Source organism: Phodopus roborovskii, unplaced genomic scaffold (assembly GCF_943737965.1).
Source record: "Phodopus roborovskii unplaced genomic scaffold, PHOROB, whole genome shotgun sequence".
NCBI lineage: Eukaryota > Metazoa > Chordata > Mammalia > Rodentia > Cricetidae > Phodopus > Phodopus roborovskii.
This window is the reverse complement of record NW_026126651.1, coordinates 972018-994192: the sequence shown is the minus strand read 5'-3', so window position 1 is coordinate 994192 and position 22175 is coordinate 972018. Positions and strand designations below refer to the sequence as shown.

The 22175-nt window shown below is 49.3% G+C and overlaps 2 protein-coding genes across 2 annotated transcripts; both read right to left on the bottom strand.

The window, feature by feature from the left end:
- Positions 1–2667: 2667 nt before the first annotated feature.
- Positions 2668–9837, bottom strand: Klk6 (kallikrein related peptidase 6). The gene is made up of 6 exons (XM_051174352.1): positions 9807–9837; positions 9332–9389; positions 8319–8475; positions 5275–5522; positions 4714–4850; positions 2668–2918 (listed from the first exon to the last, which is right to left on the bottom strand). The coding sequence occupies exons 2-6, from the start codon at positions 9381–9383 to the stop codon at positions 2763–2765; spliced, it is 750 nt and encodes a 249-aa protein (XP_051030309.1). The 5' UTR covers positions 9384–9389; positions 9807–9837; the 3' UTR covers positions 2668–2762.
- A 9069-nt stretch (positions 9838–18906) lies between these two features.
- Positions 18907–21910, bottom strand: Klk7 (kallikrein related peptidase 7). The gene is made up of 5 exons (XM_051174219.1): positions 21786–21910; positions 21281–21440; positions 20943–21190; positions 20644–20780; positions 18907–19062 (listed from the first exon to the last, which is right to left on the bottom strand). Exons 1-5 carry the CDS (start codon positions 21856–21858, stop codon positions 18907–18909), a joined length of 774 nt encoding a protein of 257 aa, XP_051030176.1. The 5' UTR covers positions 21859–21910.
- Between the last annotated feature and the right edge of the window lie 265 nt (positions 21911–22175).

The following is a 22175-nucleotide window of genomic DNA, read 5'->3' as shown; positions in this document are numbered from 1 at the left end:
GGTAGGGACTGTAGCAGTGAATTGCATCCTACCCCTCTTTTTACTTTTTCTTGGGGGCACAGGGCTGCACTAAATTGTTCGTACTGGACTTGAATTTTCTGTTGTCCTGGCTGCATGGCCTGAGTAGGTAGAGTGTGGTAGTTTCCGTGAGAATAGTACCCATAGGCTCATATATTTGAGTGCCTGGTCCTTAATGCAACTGTTTTGGGAAGGATTAGGAGGTGTGGCCTTTTGAAAGAGGCGTGTCAGGGGGGTGGGTCTTTGAGGTTCACCCACTCTAGGCCCAGGCTCACTCTCTCTGCCTCCATCTTGTTGATTAAGACGTACATCCTCAGCTTCTGCTGAGCACCATGCCTGCCTGCCTCCCACCCTGCTCCCTGCCATGGTGGTCATCCTCTCAAACTGTAAGCAATCTCACAGTTAAACAGGAGACTGGAGAGCCCACTCAGGGAGCTGAAATTTTATGACTACATTTACTGTTCCCAATGTTTATAGAGCGTTGGTTGAGCCTGCCTGGCTGTCACCATTTTGTTCTCCCATTCCCCATTGTGACTTGTCTATAAAATTGATATTTATTTGATTCTTAGGGCAAAGCTCTAGCAGAGGACTTGCCCAACATGTGCAAAGCCCCAGGTTCGTTCCCCAGTGTGATGGTTTGAATAGGTACGGTCCCCATAGACTCATGCGTTTGAATGCTTGCCCATCGGGAGTGGCACTTAGACAGTGTGGCCTTATTGGAGGAAGTGTGTCACTGTGCCGGAGGGCCTTGAGTTCTCAGCCGGTTCACTTCCTGTTGCCTGTGGACCCAGATGTAGAGCTCCCAGCTTCTTCCCCAGCACCATGCTCGCCCGCACGCAGCCATGCTCCCTGCCATTGGGTGGAAACCTCTGAACTGAAAGCCAGCCCTATTTAATGCTCTCCTTTATAAGAGTTACTGTGATCATGGTGTCTCTTCACAGCAACAGAAACCCTGAGACAGAACCCAGCAGCACACATAAAACTGAGCATATAATGGTGCATTTTTATAACCTAAGCTCTCAGTAGGTGGAGGCAGGGGGATCAAAAGTCCAAGGCCATGTAAAGAGGTCAAGGCCAATCTGGACTACATGAGACCTTTTCTCAAAAACCAAAAAAAAACTTCTCAAGGTTCCAACTCTCAGCTCTGAGCCTGTTCTATCTCTCAGAGTCAAACCTAGTCATCCCATGCCCCCCCCCCCAGTCACGCCATCTTCTGTTGACTGATATCTCCAGCCACTTCACCTGTTTCTCTTGCCTCAAATTCCACTGTCTAGTGTGGTCTCCGGAAGCTCTTACAGCTAGGCTTTCCCTTACTGCTCCTGCTACCCACCTAACCTCCACACGCAGATCCCTGTCTTTAATCCTCTGAGTCCTCCCCAGTTCCAATTCTTACCAATCTGCACCATCATCAAAGCTCCTCCCATACCACACAAGTATAGTCTTTTCCCTTTGGCTCCCTGCATATGGCTACTCTCAAACTTTCCTATGACCTTCAGGAGAAAACCCTCATCTCAGACACTGGTCCCTAAAGTCCTTTATGATTTTATCTCCCATCACTCTAACCCTGCCATAATCTCACACTCCTCAAACCTCATGCTTTGTTTGTTTGTCTGGTTTTCCTGGAACTGTGTAGACCTGGCTGGTCTCGAACCCACAGAGATCCACTTGCCTCTGTCTCCTGAGTGCTGGGATTAAAGGTGTAAGCCGCCACACTCGGCTTCACCTCCTTATTTTTGCTGCTACTGAAGTGACTAAGATAATAAACGCCATCTTGTCCTGACTCCATGTCTACTTAGACTTCTCAGTCCTCTGTCCTCTTCCCTCACCAACAGTCATGTCCATCTTGGAATTTCCATGAACCTGACCATGATCCATATGTACTCACTAAAATAGTTAATATTTACACAAACTAAACATTAATGAAAATAACCAAAAAAGACTTAAATCAAAATTAATTGTCATGTTGTGTCTGAGATTGCTACTACCCTCTGTCAAAAGAAAAAAAAAAGTTGCAAGGTTACTGTGACCCTCAACTGATATGGATGCAATTGTGTTTTCTGCTTTTGAAAACACTATTTTACATCTCAAATTCCAGGTTAGCCAGGGCTACACAGAGATACCCTGTCTCAAACCAACCAACCAACCACCCGGCAAATACAACCCTTGAACTTCAGCACCAAGGGTCATTCTGAGGCGAGCTCTGACTAAAATAACGGACTTTAATTTTGTTGTCATGGACTGTAGGTTTCTCACCTACAGAGGAAGGTTATCTCTGAGGGGCCAGAACAAGGCAGAGGAGTCCAGGGTGGATATCAAATCGGGGTGTAAAGCGGTGGGCAAAGCTTACTCCTAAGGAGCAGCGATGGGAGCATGAACAGCCGCCTCTGTGTGCCTTCACTGGTACAGGGGAAGGGGCACTTCCTCCTTGTTCTTGCAGTAAGTGCTGTTAACCACAGAACCTTTCTCCAGCCCCATAATAGCCCAACTTCACAGATGAGTACGTTTACACCATAAAGGAAAGCACTTACTTCCCAGAGTGCCCAGTGGGGTGGGAGGCATCCTGGGATGCAAAGATTGAGCAGAGAATATTTAGCCATGATCTGTGCTCTGTGCCACTACATTTATTAAGCATCAGTGTCAGATGTGGGCGTCTGAAGGCTCTCAGGGTAGGGTAGGGTCTCAGGGAGAATCTGTAGCAAGCCAGGGGTAGGGGGAGTCGAAGGTCAAGAATTGGGTATCTCATGTCAGAACTTGTTTTTTATGATGTTTTGGATCCATCTGGTATGGAAGCAAACATCAGTGTAAACTCCCGGCTTCTTCTTCGACCCACAGGGCAAGTCACCCCATGATACGAGACCTCGGAGATGATCTCCACATACCAGGGGACCTCCAGAATCACCCTATGTGGAAGAGAGAAAATCAGAAACTCACACAGGAGCAGGAGGGAGAGGAGGAATGTGGGGTAGGATGGGAGAGTTAGAGATACTCAGAGATGGAAGGAAAGGCTGGTGTGGTGGTGCATGCCTGCTGTCTCAACTACTCCAGATGCGGAGGCAGGAGGATTGCAAGTTTGAGGCTAGCTTGTGCAAGGTAGGAAGACCCTGTCTCAGAGTAAAAGAGGGATGGGGGTGTGGCTCACTGATGGAGCACTTGCTGGGCATGTGTAAGGACCTGGATTCAATTCCCAGTAAAAGACGGAGGTAGGTGGGGTAGTCAAGACACAAGTTCCATAAAGGTATGTATGGGTGGGAGGGGGGATGTTCAGATGAGCCATTCATCCTGGAGGGAAGGTTCATAAGACTCAGGATGTTCTAAGGGGAGTTGAAACATTCCATCCCACAGCAAAGATCCTTAGGCTCAATAAACAAACAGCTCAAGGGCTTCAAGGAGTCCCTGAAACTGACCAGATGCACTAGGCCCCTCCTTCTCTGAGCATATATAAGCAGTGTCACTCTCAGACAAGATGGGCTGCCTGGAAGAGGCCCTGCCTGCTGAGAGCTGAGAGCTGCTAGAGAGAGAGACAGTCTCCAACCTGCAGAGCTGCCTGCAGGCTACACAGTATGCGCTGGGCTCTGCTCTGCTGGGGTGAGCTGTCACCCATGCTGGGGTGAGTCATTTCTGTTCCTGAAAGTAACCCCAATAAATCTCATTGGTTCACCAAGCTGAAGTTTAGTTGTTGGCTCCCTGTCTGGGGGTGAGTAGATGTTTGTTCTCATCAATGGAGGAAGAGATCACAGGACAGAGAGACACAAGTCCATGAAAGTAAAGGCTATCAATGTTGGGGGGGGGGAGAGGGAGAGAGAGGTGCAAAAATGCTAAGACCAGCAGGAGAGATGGGGGAGGGCAAGGACTCAAATCACTCTCCCACTTTCTTGGCCTCCTCATCCCTCACCCTTGCTTTCTTGGTAGGTTGATTTCACCCTTCCCTGGCCTAGAGTCATTCTGGCATAAGAAGGAGTGTGGAAGGAGAAGAGTTAGGGAAGCTCCCGGTAAGGTATTGTAGACTAGACGGGTGAGTTCCAGAGGAGCCGGCTACAGGTTTTGAGGGATGGACATAGAGTCCCTCTCTTTGCAGCTGGGATGCCCCCTCATCTGGCACTCAGCTTCATGGCTGCGCTCTGAGGAAGGATGGCTCTTTGTAACATCTGTTTGGCTTTTGAGGCTTTTCAGTTGTTTCAAAACTTCAACCAAGGTGACTAATCATTGAAACTGGTTTTTAAATTTTCAAGCTCGCTAGATTCACCCACATTTGGCTAGCCATTGTAGTATATCTCCGGCTCTTGGTGTCTCCCTCTGAACTTGCATCTGAAGTTTCTGTTTCTGCTTGGTGTCTTGTGTGTGTGTGTGTGTGTGTGTGTGTGTAGGTGAACATGTGAGAGTATCGTTGGCCCCAGCTCACCGATTAGGCTAGGCTGGCTGGCCAGTGAATCCGAGGGATCTGCCTGCCTCTGTCTCCCAGTCCTGAGATGACAAGCTCATGCCATTTTGCCCTTCAACTCGGGTCCTCATTCTTGTGTGGCACATATTTTACTGGCTGAGTCATCCTTTCTGCCCCAAGCTGCCTTGTTTCTTTATCTGTCTGCTTGTGTGAGATGGACTGTCATGTCCTCCGGTGCCCTCTGTTCTGCGCTCTTTTGGTCCGTGTCTCTGTCTTCCTGCCTGTGGGTGATTTCAGGTCTCTGCTCCCGTTCTCACCTGGCAGGAATCATTCCCTTCTTTCTTGTCGCCTGCGCACACCATGCTTCGGGTGATCTTCCCAGGGTAGGCACGCTCACACTCATCCCGGGACACCAGTTGGACATCGGCACACTGAAGGGTGTCAGGGAAGTCACCTGGGAGGAGGGAGGAGGACCGGGCTGTGTCAGCCTTTCCTCTCATGTCTTCACTGCTCCCCCCATTTCCTCCCGATTTCTTTCTTGTTTCTCTCCCATGCTTAGAATTCATCTCCCTCATCCCTGCCTCCTTTCCCCATCATTATTGCCCCGATGTCCCGACTAACCATTGCGTCTCCATGAATCCTCATTTCTCTTCTGGTTGGCCCTTCATTTTATGGCCATCTTCTCCATGCTAGTCATCCATCCATCCACATTTGGTCCAACTCCCCAAACTTCCCCCCCCTTCCCTTCATGTTCTACCCATAAACAGACTAGCCTGGTCTTCTCCATCAGCACTGTCTCATGGCCCACCATCTACCATCCCACCTCCATCTTGAGGTCCCCTCTCTTTGGCCACTCCCAGCCATCTCCCCTCACTGACCGTTTTCCATCTTGCCCCAGCCCAGGATCTGACAGCTGCGACTCTCCTTGGAGCAGTCTTTCTTCAAAGGCAGAGGCTGGATCTTTTGAGAGAACGTGACTGAATCCCTCAGATGCAGCATCATGATGTCATTGTCATGGGTGTCAGGGTTGTATCGGGGGTGGACAATTGTCCGATCCACAGAGATATGCCTTTGGAAACTCTCTGTTTGCCGTAAGTTGTGTTTCCCCAAGCGCACCTCCAGATTCCTGGGAAGGAAGCAGCTAGATCTTACCTGAGACCCCCAGAGAGATCATCTACCCGACTCCTCCCTCCTCCCTTGATCTTCCCCATCTCAGCCAAAGGCCAACTCATTCTTCTAGAATTTTGCACTTAAAATTTTTTTACAGCACCTCTTGACAGTCAACTACCATAGCTGTAGGTTCTACATGCGCAGACTCAACTGACCACAGATCCAAAGAACTGGGGGAGGAGCTGAGCGTGGTGGTACACACCTTTAATCCCAGCACTCTGGAGGTAGGTGCTGGAGGATTTATATGCATCTGAGGCCATGACTACATAGAGAGACGACTCAAAAACAAACAAACAAACAAAACATTGAGGCAGCCGATGGCAAGATGGCTCAGCAGGTAAAATGGTTGCTGCATAAATAAGCCTACTGACCTAAATTCAACCTCCAGAGCCTACATAAAGGTAGAAGGACAGGCCCTGACCCACAAAGTTGTCCTGTGACCTCCAGAGGTGCACTCTCACACACGCACACCCACACAAATGTAATAATAAATAAAAATTTCTAAATATGTTTGGGGACAATACAGAGATTTTTTTTCTTGCTATTGATTCCCAAGATAAACAGTTTAATAACTGTTTTTACACTGCCATGGGCACCACAGGTACTTTAATTTATTTATGAATTTATCTTTTAAGATTTATTTTTATTTAATAATATATGTGGGTAGGTGGGTGCATTTGCGTGCAGGTTCCCATGAAGGGCCAGAAAAGGTGTTGGATCTCCTGACACTGGAGTTACAGGCAGTTGTGAGCGGGGACTGAACTCAGGTCCTCTGCAAGACATTATGCTCTTTTAACCGCTGAGCCATCTCTCCACTCCTAGTGGTTTTTTTTTGGAAGGTTTTATTCGATGTGTGTGTGTGTGTGTGTGTGTATGTGTGTGTGTATTGGTGTGTGTGTGTAACGGTGTGTATTGGTGTGTGTATACTGGTGTGTGTGTATGTGGATTGGTGTGTGTGTATTGGTGTGTGTGTGTATGTGTGTGTGTGTGTATTGGTGTGTGTGTATACTGGTGTGTGTGTATACTGGTATGTGTGTATGTGGATTGGTGTGTATGCTTGTGTATTGGTGTGTGTGTATTGGTGTGTGTATGTGTATTGGTGTGTGTGTATACTGGTGTGTGTGTATACTGGTATGTGTGTATGTGGATTGGTGTGTATGCTTGTGTATTGGTGTGTGTGTATTGGTGTGTGTATGTGTATTGGTGTGTGTGTATTGGTGTGTATTGGTGTGTGTGTATTGGTGTGTGTGTATTGGTGTGTGTGTATGTGGATTGGTGTGTGTGTATACTGGTGTGTGTGTGTATGTGTATTTGTGTGTGTGTGCATGTGTGTGTATATTGGTGTGTGTATGTGTATTGGTGTGTATGTTTGTGTATTGGTGTATGTGTATATGTGTATTTGTGTGTGTGTATTGGTGTGTGTGTTGTATTGGTGTGTGTGTATGTGCATTGGTGTGTGTGTGTATTGGTGTGTGTGTGTATTGGTGTGTGTGTATGTGTATTGGTATGTGTGTGTATTGGTGTGTGTGTATTGGTGTGTGTGTATGTGTATTGGTGTGTGTGTGTGTGTATTGGTGTGTGTGTATGTGCATTGGTGTGTGTGTATGTGTATTGGTGTGTATGTTTGTGTATTGGTGTGTGTGTGTATGTGTATTTGTGTGTGTGTATTGGTGTGTGTGTTGTATTGGTGTGTGTGTGTATGTGCATTGGTGTGTGTGTGTATTGGTGTGTGTGTGTATGGGTGTGTGTGTATTGGTGTGTGTGTATATGTGTATTTGTGTGTGTGTGTATTGGTGTGTGTGTATTGGTGTATGTGTATGTGTATTGGTATGTGTGTGTATTGGTGTGTGTGTATTGGTGTGTGTGTATGTGTATTGGTGTGTGTGTATGTGTATTGGTGTGTGTGTATGTGTATTGGTGTGTGTGTGTATGTGTATTGGTGTGTGTGTGTATTGGTGTGTGTGTGTATTGGTGTGTGTGTATGTGTATTGGTATGTGTGTGTATTGGTGTGTGTGTATTGGTGTGTGTGTATGTGTATTGGTGTGTGTGTATGTGTATTGGTGTGTGTGTATGTGTATTGGTGTGTGTGTATGTGTATTGGTGTGTGTGTATGTGTATTGGTGTGTGTGTGTATGTGTATTGGTGTGTGTGTGGGGGGGGATTGGTAGACATGTGCAGAGGTCTGAAGAGGGCTTCGGATCTAAGTTGGAGTTAGAGGAATTTGTAGGCTGTGACATGGGTGTTTGGATCCTAAATTCAGTCTTAATGATTGGGAAGCAAGTTAACTAGGGAGCTATCAATCCAGCTCCTGTTTTTGTTTTTGGGGGGCATCTCTCATATCCCAAGCTGGCCTCAAGCTCGCTATGTAGCTGAGGATCAGCTGTGCTTCCGATTCTCCTGCCTTTATCTCTCAAATGCTAAGACTGCAGTGATACACTACCATGCCCAGTTTGGGAGGTCCTGGGGAGGAAAACCAGGGCAATCACTCCACCTGCTGCATTACCAGCCCCTGGAGAGGTATAACTTCGAACTCATGCAAGGATACCCATAGACTACACAAAAGTGCTGCACTACTTCGTTTGTAAGCGGCTTGAGTGTCTGCAAATCTTGATAACCCTCAGGTCCTGGAATCTATCTGGCCGGACAAAGCTGCTTCTAGGATGGCGAGGGCTTAGTCTGCCTCCCTCCTGAAGTTTGCAAGGCAACCTCTGGATCCCCTTACACCCACTTCTCAAAGAAAGAGACACTCACGGTTTTCTGCAGTGGGCAGCAGTGAGCACCCAGTGTGAATCAACGAGGACCCCACCACACAGCAAGTGACCAGAGGTGTAGAGGGCAGCTTGGAAAGGGTGAGAGTTCTTCAAACAGGGGACACCGTGTACCACTTTGTCCTGCTCCTCAGTCCAGGCTAAGAGAGGGAGGGTCTGAGTTAGAGAAGACCTCAGAGAGCCTCGGTCAGTCCCTAATCCCATTTCACCTCCAATCCTACCGCCCTCCTCCACTCTACCTCCATCCCCCCCGTCTGTGTGTGTGTGTGTGTGTGTGTGTGTGTGTGTGTGTGTGTGCGTGTTTATTTTCTTGGAGACAGGGTTTCTTTGTGTAGCCCTGTCTGTCCTGAAACTCACTCCATAGACCAGGCTGGACTCCAGTTTAGAGATCCACCTGCCTCTGCCTCCCGAGTGCTGGGATTAAGGCCCAGGCCACCATGACCAATTGTCTCCATCTTCAGAGCCATTATTCCTTATCTTCAAACCCACCTTCCAGATGTGTTCTTAGCCAGGGTCTTCCTCATTTTAAAGCCACCTAGTCCTGTCCTAAACTACTATCTGCCAACAATGCCCACCCATCTACCGACCCTGTTCCCCCTTCTATCCAACAATGCCCACCCATCTACCGATCCCATCCCCCTTCTATCCAACAATGCCCACCCATCTACCGGCCCTGTCCCCCTTCTATCCAACAATGCCCACCCATCTACCGGCCCTGTCCCTCCTCTATCCAACAATGCCCACCTATCTACCGGCCTTGTCCCCCCTCTATCCAACAATGCCCACCCATCTACTGGCCCTGTCCCCCCCTCTATCCAACAATGCCCACCTATCTACCGATCCCGTCCCCCTTCTATCCAACAATGCCCACCTATCTACTGATCCCGTCCCCCCTCTATCCAACAATGCCCACCCATCTACCGGCCCTATCCCCCTTCTATCCAACAATGCCCACCCATCTACCGGCCCTGTCCCCCTCTATATTCCTTTTATCACCTGACTTAGCCAGAACCAAGCACAGGGCCAGCATCTTCACCGTCATCTTCATGGTCACCTTGAGTAGGGGAGCCAACAATTGCATTAGCTATGTCCTAGCCTCTCCAGGACCCCACCCTGTCCCCCCTCGCCCTCTCCATCATCCCTGCCCTCTACTCCTGCTGTTTTTTGATCTTTGCCACCCTCCTCACATCCGGATTCCTCCATTTCCCAAACCACACGTTGAATCTGAAGGCGCCCTGAGAGCAGATGTGAAACAGGATGCAGACCATGTTTATGATTCCAGACACTTTTGGAAAGAAACACAGCCAAACTTCCTGCCTCCCTGGACTCTGGTCTCCCTTTGTACTAACAGAGGTAAGTCCCACGGGGTCACTGGCAACCTTCCCCTCCGTGGGACGCCCTTCTGTACCTTGACTTCATCCTTACACGTCACTCACCCAAACCTATAGGTGTTACAGCGCATGTGTCTTACCTAGTTGATGGCCAGCAGCGTACCTGCCAGCACTTAGGAGGGAAAAATGACACCAGCTATGACAGGAAGCCAGAGGCAGGAAAGTCAGCAAGGCAGGGTGCTCCAGGAGATAAGGGAGAGAACAGGAGAGGTTGCTTTAAGATCCGGATTGCACAGGGTAAGGGGCAGCTGAGTGTGGGGTCCCAAGCAGTAGACTGTCTCCAAGAAACCTGCCTGGCTCTATGGCCTCCCAGAAAGAGGCAGGCTCTGTCCGGCTCTCCCAGCTTCCTTTTAACCCCTCTCTCTCTCCTCTAGTCTCTTAGCCAGAAGGAAGCCAGGCACACCCTTTTCTTCACCCAAGCCTCCCACATACATTCCTTCTGCCCCACGGCTCTGCTCCTGGTGACCCCTGATCACATAGCTACAGGGAAGGCAGTGCCTAGCGCTGGTCCATGGTGACGCTGGGTCTCTGGGTCCAGAGGGAGGAGCTGAGTCCGTTCTTCTGGGTCTGAAGGAGAAGGGTCGATGTTTGGTCCCCTGAATCTGAGGGAGGGCTAGGTTTGAGGTTTGAAGGAAGCAGGCTGAGGCCTAGTCACGTTTGAGGGAGGAGTGTTGATCCTGGACTCTTGAGTCTGAGGAGGAGGGATGAGCCTGCACCCCTGGACCAAAAGAGGAGGGTTGGGGTCAAAACCTTTGGGACTGAGGTAGAGAGAGAGATGGGAGCTCATTCCTAGCTTTGGATTTGTGAGATTTGGGACCTAATCAGACTTGAGTGCGCAGTGCCAGCTCCCAGGTTAGTCCGTGGTGCCCCAGCCTCCACAAGTACCCCGCCTGTACCCGCTAGGGAGCCTGCAGGATCTCCTGGTTTGTATCTCTGAGGCACTGGAACCAGCTGCCCAGGTTCAGTGGGGTCAGGCTGACTCATCTACCCGTAAGTCCAGCTGTGGGTGCTGGAGACCTCCACATCCCCGGGTGAGTGGGAGCTGCCCGCCAGTTGTTGAGAAAGGGTGTTTCGCTAAGCTGTCCCCCGCCCCTAGCCCGGGCTGGGAAGCAGGATGAGCAATGTGAAGAAAGAGCCTTCCAACAATCGGGCATTGTCTGTCCCCAGAAACCTGGTGCCCAGCAGCACCCTTTCTCAACCTCGTTTCCAGGAAGATGGGCGGCAGGCTGTCTCACTGGCTTCCCTTTGTGCCAGGGTGACTAACAGTCCTGCTGGATTCTCCATCTGAGTATTTTAGAGTTCTGGACCCTCTCCTCAGGGACTGCCCACCTTCCGGTTCTCTGGGCCTATCACCCATGTTTGCTCGTGTCCGTCTCCCTCCATCTCAAATGTGTTGGCATTTCTCAAGCCTTTGCTTTGTTATTTTTTTTTCTTCTTTTTCTCTGTCTTTTTGTGTCTCAGACTTTCTGTTTCTGCCTGTTTGCACATCTCTATTTCTCCCCCTCTTTCACTCCCGTCTGTCTCTGTGTGTTTGCCTGCTTGTTTTTGTCTGTCTTTCTTTCTGTGCATTTGTCTGTCTATTTTTTTTTTCCTGTGTCTGACTCTTTCTCCATTTCTCTGGTTCTGTCTGGCTTTGTCTCTCTCTGTCTCGCTTCTTTTCATCTTTCTCTCTCTATATCCATCTCTTTTCTGTCTTTATCCCTCTTGATTTCTCTGCTCCCAGGTCACTCTGTCTGTCTGTCTGTCTGTCTGTCTGTCTTCTGTCTCCTGTCTCCTGGACTCTACATATATTCTGCTCTCCTGCTGGCTCTTTCCCTGTACTATTTGGGGAAATGTGTGTGCACTTGGTACGCAGGTATATTCCTGGGGTGTAAGAAGGGACGGCATGGTGTTGGGGGGCAGCTAGTGAGGTACAAGAGGGTACGTAGGCTCCCTGATTACATCTTGCACGCACACAGAGACACACAGGTAGAGAGAATCTGGCATGCAGGAACAGGAGCAGCACCGAGGAGCAGCGCTGAAAATTGTGTCATCAACAGGGAGAATTATGGGAGGTGCCTTTGAACGTGGGTCTGAGAAGCAAGACCCGGGGAAGAAGACAGGATGCAGGCAAGTGTGGGAAGAGCAGGCAGAGGTCAGTGAGGGCTGCAAGCGAGGGCCTTACAGAGGAAGGTGGAGGGTGGAGGGACCTGGGGAAGGGTGCGCGGATGTAGAGGGAAAATGAGGACACCCTAGGAAACTGTCAGGCAACAGCAGCAGTAAGCATGAATAATGTGCCCCTCGGCATTTGCTGGGCATGGCACCTCATGCAACCTTCTCCCGATCTTGTATCCCCCAGTCCCGTCACCCTGGTTAGACATAGTTGGTGCTTCACACTAGGTCTCTTCTGAACTTGTGTCCCACTCTTTCCCCTGACCCAGAGTCAGCTCCCCTCACACAACCCCCTGGCCATCCAACACTGTCCCATTGCCTCCCTTCTGTGGGGCCCAGTCCTCTCTGGTCCCGTGGACTGGCCCCAGTTCCGATTGGCTCATCACCCTCTGAGCACTCTCTCCACTCTCTGGGTCTCTCAGCAGATTGCAAGATGGGGCTCCCTGCACTTTGCCTGGACTAACTCTGGCCTTGCTTCTCACAAATCTGCCCTAACTCCTCATGCTGCTTGGGACAAAGTCCTACTCCTCAGCCAGAGATGGGAGGATCTTCAGAAACTAGCTCAGTTGTAGATTCTCTTCCTGGATTCTCCAGCAAGGGGCTGGAAATAAGGCTCAGACGTAAAATGTCTGCCTAGAATGCCCTACCGAGGGGCTGGGGCATGGCTTATTGTAAGAGGCCCTGCCTAGAATCCCCCAGTGATCGTCTGGGGGTGTGGCTCAGAGGCTGAGAGCATGCCTAGCATGGGCAAGTTCCTCAGTTCCATTCCTCAGCATTATCAAGTGGTGTTGTATGTTCTTATTGCAAAGAGCTGAAGTAATGGCTATCTTATAGAGTTGTTTTTTGTTTGCTTGTTTGTTTCTCTGTGTCGCTTTGGAGCCTATCCTGGCACTCGCTCTGTAGCCTGCTTAACTATTCCACATTGTATTTGTACACTTATTAAAATCCCATAAGAATATGTGATTTTCACTTGTTCCTTGAAAGTAAATTTAATAAAGAAAACGGCTAAAAAGATCCAGCAGCAATCAGTTGAGTTTGATGAATAGGCCTGTCATCCCGGCTAGTCCAGAGGCTAAGGCAAGAATATTGCAAGTTCAAGCCCAGTCTGGGTCACAGAATGAGACCCCATCTTAAAAGGAAAAGGAAAAGGGAAGTTGGCAGCACACCCTGTGGCTCCGTATTGACTTTGCATGCACGAGGCCCTGGGTTCAAGCACTGGTATGATAAAATGAAACAGGAGTTCATTCAGTTCCTTTATCTAACTCAAGACATTAAAGGCACATATTTAGAGTGTGAAAGTTACCAAAGGACCCATTTGCCTCATGTCTTGGTATACAGAGTGCTTAGACTCTGATTGGCCTTTTACACTTATAACCCAACTCAGTAGGAAGTCATCTTATCCCTTCCCGCCTTGAAGACCCATGAGCACCCTGGCTACACACTGCTTGGAGCAGCCCGCTGCCTTCCTGGGCTCCAGCTTTGGAGACTATATTAAGTGTCTGGAGTTGCTCCATACCTCATGGCCCTGGAGTCTCTGCTCCTGAAGCTTCCCCTTTGTTTCCCTGTCGACCACCTCTTCTCCCTTTGGTCTTGGCTGGAACATTGCCTCTTAGACCAAGTTTCCGCTGGACACCATCCAACGCCACCTGTCATGATTGGCTGCGTCATTCTCTTGTGTGGGCTTCCACAGGTGTCTCTTCCCAGGTGTCACCCTGGACCAGAGCCAATTGTGCCAGTGTCCATCTCCTTCACTGCATCTTGAGCTCCACGAGGGCATGGACTTTGCTGACTCACGGCCGTCTCGGGAAATATGGACCAGTGACTGCCATGACTTCATCACATCCACTTCTGTTGCAGATAGGAAAACTAAGGCAAGAGGTAGGGAAGTTCATTGCTCAAGTATAAGCACACAGGAAGTGATAGATACGACACTGGCACTCAACTTCCAACACTGTGGTATTGCATATAACCTGAGCCAAAACAGCAGCATTCCAACATGGAGGATCTAAGCTAACCAGCCCCAACATGCTATATTCTCACATGTATCCCAACCCAGTGTATTCCAACATGGTATGTTCTAACATTGTTCCAAAATGAAGTCTTTCAGCATAGCGGTATTCCAACATGCACATGTTCCAACGCACCATCTCTCTACAGTTCGGCCATCTCTCTACAGTTCCCCAAAGAGGACTATATGTTTCCTTACTACAATACAAGGTGAGTGGGCCCAGGAGGAATGAACTATGAGGGGAAAGGAGGGAACGTATGCATTTGAGTTTCTCATGGCCTGCTCATGCCCATTCCTGTCCCATTGCCTCCTGCTATTCCCGTATTACTGGTGGGACTAGGAAATCTTTCAAGAGAGAATGAAGCCCTCTTACCCATGCATCTATCGGTGACCTTCATTATCTTATCTCTGATCAGACCATGCATGCTTAAGTGTCTGATTGTTTGCATCTAAATTGACTTATTCAACTGAAATCCTCAATAAGAAAATTTTAAAGGAAATTTTATGAGAATAAACAGGAAAAAAAATATGAGAAGTAACACACACTGAGGACCAACTCTTGGTGCTTTGTGTTGCGTCTGATGCTGCTCCAGCACTGCTTCCATATGAAGTCGTTTAATCATTATGACAATGCCAAGAGGTAGGAGCTTGCCCCCCCCCCCCTCCAACTTAAAGGAGGAAGAAGCATGGATGGAGAAGAAAGACAGCAGGGCAGAAAGGGCAGTCAGTGGGCTGGAGTCCTAACTCAGTGTAAGAGCTTCTACGTAGCTGGGGGGGGGAGGGAGGGGGAGGGAGGGGGAGGGAGGGGGAGGGAGGGGGAGGGAGGGGGAGGAAGAGAGACATTAGAAGAGGAAGGAGAAAGAAAAGTGACCGGGAAGAAGGAGAGAAGAGGGAGGAGAAGAGGGGAAGAGGGATGGCAGAGCAGAGAGAGAGGGGACCTTGGACAAGAGAGGAGGGATGGGAGGCCAGGGGACAGAGGGGAGGAGACAGGGATAAAAGACAGGAGGGACAACACACACAGGAGTAACATTACTGGGAAAATTGGAATCCTTAGCCTTTTTAATAAAAGAATTTAAAAAGTGACTTGGGAATCATTTTTATTAGAAATTGGAGGTACAGGGCATACATGAAATTATCAAAAACGTAATAAAATCTTTTCTTAAAAAAAAAAAAAAAGAGGAAGGCAAGATGCCTAGTAGAGGGAGGTGGGGAAGGGTGAGAGAAAGCTGTGATTTTTGCTGGAACATTCAGCAATGGGGGTTGGCAAGCAGCAGCAAAGTGGAAAGGGTAGGGGGCCTTCAGAGAAAAATGGAGAAATCTCTGAGTGTCGGGGACTGGACTTTGGCCAGTATCTGAAAGAGGATTGAAAAGTCACTCAGAACAGCACACAGGCAGCACGAACTCGTGTGTGGAGGAGGGGTTTGTGGGAAGGGTAAATTCATGATCTCATTAAGGGGATAATTATTCCTCTCTTCACCTTAGCGTGCCTTCGGGTGAATCAGATTTCCTGTGAAGTGGACGCCTGACCAGATGATTGACAGGTCCGTCTGGATTAACTTTGAGGAGATAGCAGTCTATAGTAGCCTGTCATGTTCTAATCTTTGACGCAGATCATTGTCATGTCTCCACCCAGACCAGGTAGATTCCATTCTTTTGACCAGGAGGAAGTCATTCTCTCTTAATGGACTTCAACAAAGACCTGATGTCTCCGCCTTTTCTTTTCCTTCCTTCCTTCCTTCCTTCCTTCCTTCCTTCCTTCCTTCCTTTTTCTTTCTTGCTCACAAACATTGGACATTTAATATCTACAAAGATGACATGACCCATGTCAGGCTTGTTTCCTGCTTAAGAGCATCTTGTATTATTCTCTGATAATGCCACACACGCATACCCACCCCTTATTCTGCCCCCAGTCCCTCTGGACATCCCCCACTTTATCTGCTCTCTGCTTTCATGCCTTCTCTTTTCTCTTCTTCCTTCTTTTGTTTGTGTGGGGTATTGGGTTCCGTCTGTTGGGATGTTGGGGGGTCTTGTCTTTGCTCTCCTTTTACACAGGTGGCCATGCTTGCTGCACATTCATGAGTGCAATGGCACCAGGAAGCCCTTCCCAGAAGACAGAGTTTCACCGCGCTCTGTCCCATCCTCTTACGCTTGTCTTGTGCATTCGTCCTCAGTGTTCTCGGAGCCTTGGAGCTATTGACATAGCTGTCCCATTTAGGGCTGAACACTCCACACTCACTTCAATCACATGGACCAGGTCTGAGTCTCTGCATTAATTCTGTAGGCTGCAGAAAGAGGGTTTTCTGGTTGAGAACAGCACTAATCTATAACAATATGGCCATTTAAGCTAAACAACAATAGGATCCTCCCACCCCCACCCCCACCCAGGGCCTATGACCTCCCAAGTCATGGGCTATTGACAATGCTTACTGTAGCAGGCATGAATTCCCTTCTGCAGGACAGGCCTCAAATCCAATCAAAAAGTGTCTGATTACTCCTATAAAACATCATGTCACTAATACACCAGTCAGGGTACATGTTGCTGATACCCACATTTTAATGGGTTCAAAGATGATATTTCTCTTTATAATGTTAACAGCTAAACAAGAGATGGAGTCCAAAGCCAGTCATGAGGGAAAAGTCCATCCTTGTTGGCCTCCAAGGCTGTTAAACCCTGTCTCTCTACCTAACAATAAAGAACAGGGAAGAGAAGCAAGAGGAGAGAGCTAGACAGACAGACAAACAGACAGGCACACACACACACACACACACACACACACACACACACACACACAGGAAATGGATGGTAGGCGCCACACAGCAGGTTTTTAATGCAAGAAGCCAAGTTCCAGAAGCTACTGATTTTAACTATAAGTCTACTGTCTGGTCAAAGAAAACAAAACCCTTTCCAAACAATCCAACCTGAGTATGAACTTACGTCTTTATAACCGAGTCAGTCTCCGGGTGGCCAGACTCAGTGGTTCTGGCTGACCATTTTGACTCTGGGTTACTTGTTATTTTTAAGTTATGTTTTATTTTATTTCTGAGTGGTGTGTGTGTGTGTGTGTGTTGACATTGGCTGTCTCTCACTGTCTAGAGATAAATAGACTGGCTGGCAAGTGAGGCCCCCATAGACCCTTTGTCTCAGATCTTTAGCAATATAATTACAAATGCACACAGCCATGGATTGCATTTTATGCTGGCATTGGGGCCAAACTCAAATCTTTGTGCTTGCATTCCCATCACTTTACCCACTGAGCCGCCCCCAACGTCCTCTCTTGACCTTTTTGAGACAGGGCCTCGCTGTGTAGCTTTGACTAGCCTGGGACTGGCTGTGTAGACCAGGATGACCGTACATTCATAGAGATCTTTCTGTTTCAGCCTCCCAAGTGCTGAGGGTAAAGATGTGCACCACCGTGCCAGACCCTTTAAAGTTTAGATGGTGATTTGGGTAGTTTGAAGAGAGGGGAAAAAAAACTAATGAAACTCCATGGGGATGGAGGGCCAGATTCCCTTGGTATTCCTTAAGCTAGATGCAGGTCTGGATTTAAGCTGATAGAGGAAGGCCTGGGGCTGGATTGCTGGGTCTGAGGGAGGAGGCTGGGGTCTGTGCTGTGTGCTACCTTGTGCAGAGTGTAGTAGCTGCAGCATTTCTGGCTGGCTGAGAGCGGTCAGTGGAGACTGAAGGAAGAGTGTTGGGAAGAACCCAGAAGAAATTCTGGGAGAGAAACAGGAAGGACAGGCCCTTGGCTGTACTGCATCTCTTTGTCAGCAGATTCGGAGGTGTGGAGGTGTCGCTGCCCAGAGAAGGAAGGCAAGCTGCCTAGGTGTGGCTCTGCTCTGACTCACAAAGCACGCCTCCCTTCCAGAGCCCCCTAACCTTTTGGGAGAAGCCTGCTCATCACCATCTTCCTCGGGACCTCAGTTTCAGGATGCTCAGCCTTAGATGACCCCCAGAGGACCCGAGTGTCCAGTCTTTGGCTCGCCCACCCCTCTCTGTCACCTGAGGGAAATACAGGCCCTTCTCATTTTTTCACCTGGTGATGTATGTACTTACTCTCCATTTTTTCTTACCTCCCTCCCTCCATCTCTAGCTCCCCTTTTGCATGTAAGGGAAAAAAAAAAAAAAAAAAAAAAAAACAGAGAAAAGCATTCCACCACCAGGGCCAGGCTGGAAACAGATACATGTCCTTAACAATTAAACACATTAAAGATGCTTTATTTAGTTTTGTGAGCAGGTACACAGGTGCCACAGCACATCTGGAGGGCAGAGGACCACATGGAGGAGTCCATTATTTCCTTGCACACTGTAGGCCCCAGAGATGGAACTCCAGCTCTGTCAGGTGGGCAGCAAGCGCCTTTCCCCACCGAGCCATCTTGCCGGTCCAACTCTTCCTCCAGAATCTCATGCCTCCGCCATGGACGCTTCCAGTTTACCCTCCACTGTTTTCCAGGCTACGAGCACACACATGAACGTCACTTGGATTTTTTTTTGTGTGTGTGTTTCATTTGACACATGCAGCTCATGTCAGTTGGTACACTTCATACGCCATTAAACATCATACAGTAACAGTCAGTCTTGCCTAAGGCTGAGGTATTGTTTTTCATGGGTTCATAATATTCTGAGAGAAGCCAATCTATAATCAAAACAATTTCCATTCCTTTGCCCCCAACAATAAATAACGCAATTTTCTTTTGTTTCAAGAACTCTCTAGAATTGGAGGGCCTGAGCCAAAGGCAGTGGATGAAGGTCTCGAAATTACCAGCCACTTTCCAAAAAAAGGGCGGTAAGGATTCCCAGCTCAGCTTTCGGCATCTTCCACCGCCTTGGGGTTTCTTAGTCTTTTGACTTGATTTACTTTCAGTTCTCTGGGGTTCTGATTGGTTTATAAACTTGTTTTTGTGTTGAGGCTTTGCTGTGTTTTGGAGGAAAGGTAAAGCCAGACAGGACTTTACCGAGCTGTGGCAGGCATCCTTACTCAGTAAGCATGTCCTTGGAGGCTCCCAGCTTGGCTCCTGACGCATTAGCAATTGGTTTTCATGGTCTCTTGCAACCACCGGCTGTACTTGCAGACTTGAGTGTAGACACCTGGGTCGTTGGGCTGGCCACAAGGGTAGGTTCCCCAGGACACCAGACCTTGAAGGGTGTTGTTGCACACCAAGGGCCCCCCTGAGTCACCCTATGGAGAACAGGAGTGGTTACTTTTAGCTTCAGAGGAAAGCTTTGTGACCTCTAGGTCACCCTCGGGTACCCTCTAGCTCAGTCTTTGTCCTGATAAACTGTATCAAGTTCACCCTGGCTAAGGAGCAAGGACTCATTGCCTTTGGGAACCAATGGGAGAGCGGGAATCCATACTGTCACGGTGATGCCCTGGGCTCCATTAGAGCCTCTTGGCAGGAAAGGGTGGGACTTCCTGGGATTCAAGTACAATTTCCTTACTGATAAAGTCTATTTATTAGGGCTGGTGAGAATCTCTAGGGGCTGGGTAGGTATCCCCTCTGCTGTCAGGAAGCTGGCCCTGCACTGGGAAGCGGCGTGCCCTGGTTCGCAGGGACAGGCCTGTGCTCCCACCACATGACATCTGTCCTGTGAGCTGGGGGAGGAGAGGGGGTCGATGAAGAGGAGGAGAGAGGAGGAGGAGGAGCAGGAGTGAAGGAGGAGGAAGAAAGGAGGGGGGGAAGGGGAGAGCAGGAGGAGGGGGAGGGGGAGAGAGGCAAGGAAGACAAGCGACAGAAGCCAGTCCAAGACAGAGCCAGCAAAAAGAGAAAGGAGTAAGACAAAGCTAGAAATACAAAGAAAGAGGTGGGAAATGTCCAAAGACAAGCTGGTGATGCGAGAGGAGACCTGAGGAGTGGGAAAGCGCCATTCTTGCCCCACGACCAGGTCTGGATCTGGCAGAAAATGTCAGTGGGCATCACAAAACAGGAGTTAAAAGTCAAGTGGAGACTAGTCAGCAGCACTCCAGGTCACGAGTTCAAATCCTACCTTAGCTACAGAGTGAGTTCAAGACAGGGCTGCATAACACTTAACAAAGCAGGGCTGGAGAGATGATTCAGTGGTTAAGAGCGTTGTCTGCTCTTCTATAGGACAGCAGGTTCAGCACCCAGCACCCACACGGTAGCTCACAACCCCCTGTAACTCAAGTTCCAGGGGGCTGACACCTCCTTCTGGCCCCTTTGGTCACCAGGCACACAGGCAGTATACTTACATACATGTATCCAAAACATTCATACACATAAAACATTTAAAATAAACCTTGGAGAAGAAATTTGACAAGGAATGTTCAGCCCAGCATACCAGTCATCCCTGCAAGTTCTGCCCTTGGGAGGCTGAGGCACAGGTATTGTGTTGAGTTTGAGATCAGCCTTGGCTACATAGTTCTAGGTTAGCTTTGGCTACATCATTTCAGGCTAACCTGGCCTACAGAGTGAGCTCCAGACCAGCCTGGGCCACAGAGGAAGACTGTCTCAAAAATGCAAAACTAAAATAATATCAAGCACCGAGTTTTGCAGCTTCCGCAAAGTTTGGGCAGGGCGTGGGAGGCTCACTCACATTCCTACATCTCCATCTCTGTATCTCACAGCTCCACTAAACTACTGGCCTGTGTCTAGTTCATTCCATGCATGAACTGTGGCTGTTGACCAGCATGGAGTGAGAGAGCTAAGGAGGTAGGACCTGGGACACGGCCAGGACAGTCTGGGACAAAGCTCTATGCTGATGTGAACAGAAAGGGGCTGGGGGCAGGGCAGAAAAGACTCACGTTGCAGGTGTTGGTCTTAGAGTCAGGAATGCCAGCACACAGCATGGTTTTCCCCAGCAGGTCCTTGTACACCTTCTTGCACTCCTTGGAGGAGATGAGCTTCACATCCGAGCACATAAGGTCCGAGGGAAAGGTCACTGTGGGGAGGAGGGCATCAGCTAGCACTGTGTAAGGGACTGAGTAGGGTGGGGAGCGGAGGGGCTGGGTCAGGATCAGGGATCCAAGGGAAGAGGGCTGGGACCTGGATTCCTGGGATTGAGGGAGGAGGCTGGGCGATTCCCGCCCTCAGGCAGACTCACCATCTGGGCTGGTTGTGGTACCCCATCCAGAGACAGTGCAGGATGTCCCTGGGGGTTCACAGTGGGATGGAAGTTGGACTTTCTGCACGCTGGATGACATCTTGACAGGCTTATCCATCTTCACAAGCATGATGTCATTGACGTGGGTCTTTGTGGAGTAGCCAGGGTGTCGGAATGACTTCCTGGCCTTGATCTTCTGGGCCTTCTGATCCCCGATCTTATCACTGCCCAGATGCACAGTGTACTCACTGGGAGAAGAAGGTGACACTCAGAGGGGGAGGGGAGGAGAGAGAGACCCAGAGAGGATGCACAACCCTGCCAGGCCTTGCAGTGCCTACCGCATTTTGCAGTGGGCTGCTGTAAGCACCCAACATTCGCTGACCAGCACTCCTCCGCAGTGGAGCTGATCGCCTCTGAGCAAGGCCACCTGCCATGGGTGGGAACCCTTTTCACATGGGTAGCCGTCTATAATTCTGTCTCCATTTCTGTCACCGTGATCTGGATATGACAGACACAAATGGGCATCCAGCATCAGGGGGAGACACTCAGGCAGACAGCAGGGATTCATAGAGTCAGAGATGATTCTATAAGGCTCAGGAATGAAGGCAGAGGATTGGATGGGGGGATGGTTCAGAGGAGGGGAGAGTGGGCTAGGGAGAGCCATGGGACCACTCAAAGAACCCCCATGATCTTGTCCTGTAGGGGCCCCATGGAGTCTGTCTGATCGGGACAAGAGGAGAAGACCCCAGGGTCACAATCACTGGTTCAGCCCTCCTGTGGGGAGAGCTATTTGGGTGAGAGGATTCAGACTCAGGGTGTTTGGGACACAGGGCAAGCTCTCACCTCCTTGTCCAGCAGTTTCCAGGGCTAAGGACAGCAACACAGTTAGCAGGGGAGGGAGCCAGATTCCCACCATGGTGTCTGTAGCTCAGGGGCAGCCAGATGAGGAAGCTAAATGTTGCCAGAGCGAAAAATGTTGAGACTGAGACACTAAGATACAGCCCTACCCCTCCTCCCTTGAAGCCAGGAGTCCAGTTCCCAGACTATTCATTCTCTCTCTCTGGGATTCACAAATCTAGACAGAGCTCTCCTCCCTCAGACCCCAGACCTCCTCTCTCAGACCCTGGAGTCCAATTCCAGTCCTCCTCCCTTAGATCCAGGGGTCCAGACCCCAGCCTTCTCCTCCCCAGATCTGAAAGTCCTCCTCCCTCAGACCCTGGGATTCAGACTCAA